General features: G+C 29.4%; 1 protein-coding gene across 1 annotated transcript; it reads left to right on the top strand.

The window, feature by feature from the left end:
• Positions 1-2,515: 2,515 nt before the first annotated feature.
• On the top strand, positions 2,516-2,998 carry LOC122269361 (piggyBac transposable element-derived protein 4-like). Its single transcript, XM_043042051.2, has one exon. It carries the CDS (start codon positions 2,516-2,518, stop codon positions 2,996-2,998), a length of 483 nt encoding a protein of 160 aa, XP_042897985.1.
• Positions 2,999-6,342: the final 3,344 nt, after the last annotated feature.

Raw genomic sequence — 6,342 nt, 5'->3', positions numbered from 1 at the left:
TCCTATCTTTAGAATTCAAATGTGATTTATCTATTTCTATCTCAAGCTCCTACTAATGAAAATAAATAACATAAAAATTTTTTAATTGCTCTTTTTTCTTTCTTTTAATCGTTTTACTGTAGAAAAGAAATTAAAATTTTTTTTATCTACTTCATGAAAATAATTTTTTACCCATATATATTTAAAAATTTTTTTTTTCTTTTTTGAAAAAAAGTTTTATACCTAAATTTTGAAGCAATAATTAAGGAATTAATTTAACTGGAAAATAACAACATATTTAATGCAATTTAATTTTACCTTAATATTTAAACAATAAGACTGCAAATAGTAAATATTCATAAAAAATTTATACTTAGATTCAATAATAATATTAATTTATAAAATATGCTTTGAGTAACTAAGTATACTTGTAAACTGGTACTGGGCAGTTAAAGACAGGTCAGTGAAGTAACTGGTGGGGTGAGTGAAAAGAAACTGGACAGTCATATAGAGAAATAAACCACAACTGTATGTGCATTGAGCCCTTCCCTTCCCCTTCTTAAGGACATGGATAAAGATATTGTCTTAATTCTTAGAAAGAGTAAGAGAAAACGTGAGAAAAGGCATTTCTAGCTAAACGCTTTTAAAACATCCTCGATTTTTCAAGTTGACAGAAATTTCCGGGGGTTTGTCTGCTGTTTCACAAGATCAGAGTAAAGGGCACCATCCTTTTTTAGAGCCTTTTCATTGTGTCGGTAACGGCATGCTCAAACAGACAACAGACTTGCCACTTTTCTGGGTGAATACTCGGAATCGAGTCGGAATGAGGCACCCCTCTAACCCCCGTTAACGAAGAGCCTGAGCGTAGCGGTTAGTAATTAACGATTATAAGAATAGAAAGCTCTTGAGAAATTTGGTACTTAAAAATATATTTTCTTATTTTTAAGGGTTTTGGTAACAATTTATTAATTTTTTCGCATGGAACTGGAGAGCCGCAACTTTACATCAAAAGAGCCACCTGTGGCTCGCGAGCCACAGGTTGTCGACCCCTGCCCTAGTTAATGACACGAGTTCTTAACCGCACCTCTATAGTGTTTGAAAATGCACTCTGCCTTGATTTGCCTCTCTAAGCTTCCCCAGTTTTTCTACTATTGTCTTACACTTTTGTTTTATTTTTCGTTGATAACTTTGCATTTTCTTTTTAAACATATTCTATCTTCATTCACGTTAGGTAAGTCTGAGAATGGGCATCTATTTTTGAATGCTCGAAACCTAGCGACTTCTTCAGTTCTAGTTTAACCTTTAGGAGACGGAGGGTACGACAGTTGTACCCTAAATATAATTTTATTTTAAGACGGTTTAGGTACAACATTTGTACCACACATTTCTTTCCCAGCGTGCGTAGCGTTTGTAAAAAGTACTTAAAGGTGCTTTTTTGGGGATTTCGTTTTTAAAAGCTTCTAAAGGTGCTTTTTTCAGCTGGTGTTTTTAAAAAGTGCTTTTTTCCACAAATAATTTGTTTTTTTCGTCAGTGATATCTGGCGAATCCCCTGCATTTCACGAAAAATGAGGTATTTGCTACGTAATCATTCATGCTGATTTCATGTCGTACCCACGTTATGACTTGCGCATGCGCGCACACTCGAAACTGAAACCCGAGTGCTCCAATTCGGATAGAGTCAGATCCTTATTCAATGTTTTTCTTTTTAATTTATTTTAATTTTATTCTTGTTTATTTTATTTTATTTCTAACACTTTTTTGACGTAGGGGGTAAGGGTAATTTTGTTCTGAGTTCAGGGTCAAGTTGAATTCACTCAAAGATGTGGGAAAGTACTGATTGTTTTGATTTACGTCCGTTTCTTTTTGGGTTTTTTTTTTAACGCTAAAACTCTTTATAAGAAGTTTTTGTTTTTCATTAATATCATTGATTGAATATGAATTTATGAATTTTTTTGAGTGCTTGAAAATGTTTGTATAGTGCTTGAAAAGTTTTTAAAAAGTGCTTATTTTTGATTCAAAGATTTGGCTATGCACCCTGTTTCTCCTTTCACTGTCAAACTTACTCTTCACCTCTTGATGATAAGTGGTTTAAGTAGTTCCCCCTCTATTGTTAAGGCTTCGAGGGGAGGATTGTAGGAGGGTTTCGCGAAAATTCGCATTGGAGGTTGGCATATATTGAACATCGGTGTGAAAATAGTGTAGCCAAATATTCCTTAGCTGTCTTTTCTGTTTTCTCCTCTCTGTTAGTAAGTTATTTTAGCAATTCCGATGACTCCTTGTAAGCGAGGTTTGAATGATGAAGAGATCTGCAAACTCTTAGAGGAATTAGATAAAGAAAATTATGCAGATAGTGATTCTGATTGCTCTGATAAGGAGGATGACGTAACTGTAAAAACAATTTTTGGAGAAGTTTAAGAAATTAATGTAATCAAAACCGCTGAAATACAACAAACTTTCACGTGGAGTGAAATTCAAAATTTTGACCATTGGCAAAAGAAAAATTTTACCAGACAATCAGGTGTTGCTCCCTCAATTATGCCTTTACAGAATGAAGTTGATTTTTTTGATTTATTTATTTCTAAAGAGTTACTTCAATTAATTTCAAAAGAGACTAACCGTTATTACAATAACCAATTAAACTTTCACTCAGAAAAGGATAAAGGGTGGTATTCATCTGAATGGTATGAAACGAATGCAGACGAGCTGAAGATATTTTTTGCTTTAATTTTGTTGATGGGCCATATTGAAAAAGACTGTTTAAAAGACTATTGGTCTACCGACGAGCTAATTGCTACACCAATATTTGGGAAATCAATGCCTAGGGACAGATTTCTACAAATATTGGGTGCTCTTCATTTCGCTGATAATTCTACTAAACCAAAAAATGATGAAAACTATGACAGGCTATGGAAATTGCGTGATGTGTTTAACCTAATAAACGATTCCTTCAAAAAATATTACTCTCCAACTGAAGAATTGTCAATAGATGAAGTTATTGTAAATTTAAAGGCAGAGTAATATTCAAGCAATATATGCCAAAAAAGGCGAAAGCAATGGGGGTATAAAAATGTACAAAATTGCTGATAAAGAAGGTTTTACTTATGATATGCATGTTTATTTGGGCAAAGACATCCTTACCTGCATCTTTACCTCCATCCTTACCTGCATCTTATAATGTTGTGAACAATTTAGCAAATTCTGTTAAAGGAAAAGGTCACAAACTTTATATGGATAACTTTTTTTCTTCTCCAAATTTATTTTCAGATATGCTGAAGAACTATAAAGTAAATTGTTGTGGGACTGTCAGGGCAATTAGGAAAGTTTTTCCTAAATTTGCTCAAAATAAAAAATCAAAATCTGGAGACAGTCAAATTCTTTATTGTGAGGAAGGCATGGTAGCCCTATGTTATCATGACAAGCGAGATGTTTATCTCTTGAGTAATATTCATGAGCCTCATGCAGCACTGGAGCATGATGATACTAAAAAACCAAAAATTGTTGCGGATTATACGGAGCATATGGGTTATGTCGATTTGAGTGATCGAATGGCTAATTCATATTCCTTCGGTCGCAAGACTGTCAAATGGACAAAAAAATTATTTTTTCACCTAGATTTAAGTGTTTTAAATTCATATATATTATTTAGAAAAGTTATCGGTGGAAAACCCATCAACAATATAGAATGAATGTCATTCGATCACTCTTAGATAAAAACCCAATACTCCACACCTCGCAGAAATACTCTTGCTCAATCATCTTTTTCTCCCAGCACAAAAAGATTAAAAATGGAGCACATGCATATTCCAAAAGATGAAACAAAACGCAGACGTTCAGCAATTATTTGTCTAACGTGCAATGTTGCCCTTTGTATTGACCAAGATTGCTGGATGGAACATCACATTAATAAGATTTCATAAAAATTATTAGATAATGAACTTATAACAAAATAGTTTTTAAATTAATTTATATTCCTCGAAAATTCTTGCAGCTTTTTTTAATATTAGTATTATCTGTTCCATTTATTTTTTATTAATTATTTTTCATTTAGTTTTAAGTGATGTATATATATTTTATTTATATTCTCACTATTATTTCGGTATTATTTGCAATTAATTATTCATTAATGTCTTATAAGGATTTTTGAAACTTTCCAAATTCAAAAAAATAAGCAGTGCTAAATTTAAAATATTAAATATTGCAATATTAAAATCTATCGATAACTATTATTTGCAAAATTTAATAAAGAACAAAGATATTATATATTGTTAGTCCAAGAATATATATATATAATCTTATGATTATTATATAATAATCTTTATTACACATAATGAAAATAATTAAGAAAATACAAGTGCTTATGACAAAATTTGCTATTATTATATTATTATTTAATCAAAAAAGTATTACTCTTCCTTGCAGACTAGCTGGGATGTCTATAATTAGATATTTTTCTATTTTATAATATTTGGATTTTCATAAGTATGTTAACTAAAATAATGAAATTTGAAAAAAATGAATGATGATGTTCAAGCAGTTCAACAGGAGTTTAACAAAACGTAATTTGGAATAAGTGTATAGGGGATTTATAAATTTACTGTAATTATCATTGTATATTAAGTTTTGATGTTTTGAATTTATACATTCTTTGAACTGTAGAATAAACTTTGTTTCAACTATGTCAGTCTTTTTTTTTTTCGAACAAAAATTTATATTTTCTACAAATTCTTGAAATAAAGAATTCTTGCTAAACATAAAAATTTGTGTTTCGGTTTTTGATTTGTAAAAAAAATGTAAAATATGCGTCACTACGTGTTTTTAATTTAAAAAAGTAAATTACTAAAAATTCGGAATAAAGTATATTTAGATGAAATTAGTTACTAATTTATAAATAGTTACAAGACTTTATTTTATCAAAGTACATTTTTTCTTGTGCAGTTATTGGATTTATATTTTTATCTAATATAAAATCGATAATAAAATAAACATAGTACAAAGGGAACAAAAAGGAGTGTTATGAAATATTTTAGAAATTCCAATGTTTCTTAAAACATCCCAGTTAATATAATTAAGGTGAATAAAAGATCTATAAAAATAAAAGCAGTATTACAGAATTTGAAATTAAATTGAACTTTATCATAAGACTTTAAAAAAACTTAAGATTAAAAAAAAAACTTAAATTTTTTTAAGATTTCAGAAAAATTAAGAGCATTTTTTTTTAATGTCTAAATATTACAAAATTTAAAAAAATGTCTTATAGAGTAACATTATATTATAGCAAATAATAGCGTAAATTAATAAAGTTTTAAACAGCAGTCAGCTAAATATTAAATGTAAAAATAATTGTTGCGTTTATAAAAAAAGTTTTGTACTTCTTTATATTTATTTCTTTTAGACATTTTTTTTTCCACAAAGTTACATATTTATCTAATTTTTTTTTAAAAAAATCCTTCAAAATATATTGGTTCTTGCATTAAACTTGTAATATAAATATTTTTTTAGTCCTTTCAATAAACCGAAAATTTTTTCGACTTTATGCAAGGCTTTTATATAGTGTAGAAAATTATTAACTTTTATGAAAATAAATTCTGTACTCTTACAAAGAACATAATCAGTGTAAGTTTTTATATTTCTTTTTAAAATTTCTAATGCCATGTAAGAGAAATATTTTCGATCTATAATATTCATTCTTCTTAACTCTTGTAATATTTGCAAATTCAAACCCCTCATCAATTATTAGCTAGATTGTCTACTTTTTACAATTGCATTTTGAATGTAAGCATTTCTTTTACTTTCACACATTTCCAGCAATTTCTTCCTCATGGAAACAACCAATTATTCTATGTCCTCTTGTCAGGTTTACCTTCTGGGTGTCTCTTTTCAAGTATGCTACGTTATTGTCTCTTTCGAAGTATGCGGTGTCAAAAGAAATCTCATATATCATGTTTTAAATTTCTTTCAAGTTCCTATGAACTTTCGATTGAGGCTAGCACAGCTTGTTGCCATGCAACTTACTTTTCACATAATGAAATTATTATTTCTTCTCTAAAAGAAAAAGATACCGAAGCCAATTAAGTATTGCCACTTCTACATGCAAAGTGCTATTTCTTGGTGTATGGTGTTTTCTTGTCAGAATAAATAGTATTCTTGATAATATATATTGAGGTCTGTCATTTTTAAAATTCTTAACAATAGTTAGTTCGCAATACCTGAGGAAAAGACCACACCATGATCAACGGAAATGCATGTTTTACCTTCAACCACCTGTCAACCAAGCTTGTATAAGTGTATCTGATAACAATTGATGATTTTAAGAAGCAAAATGAAGTATATATTACCAAGAATTGAGATTATTTTAACACATT

This window comes from Parasteatoda tepidariorum, chromosome X2, assembly GCF_043381705.1.
Source record: "Parasteatoda tepidariorum isolate YZ-2023 chromosome X2, CAS_Ptep_4.0, whole genome shotgun sequence".
Lineage (NCBI taxonomy): Eukaryota > Metazoa > Arthropoda > Arachnida > Araneae > Theridiidae > Parasteatoda > Parasteatoda tepidariorum.
Note: the sequence above shows the minus strand (reverse complement) of the source record. Positions and strands in the feature narration are given on the sequence as shown.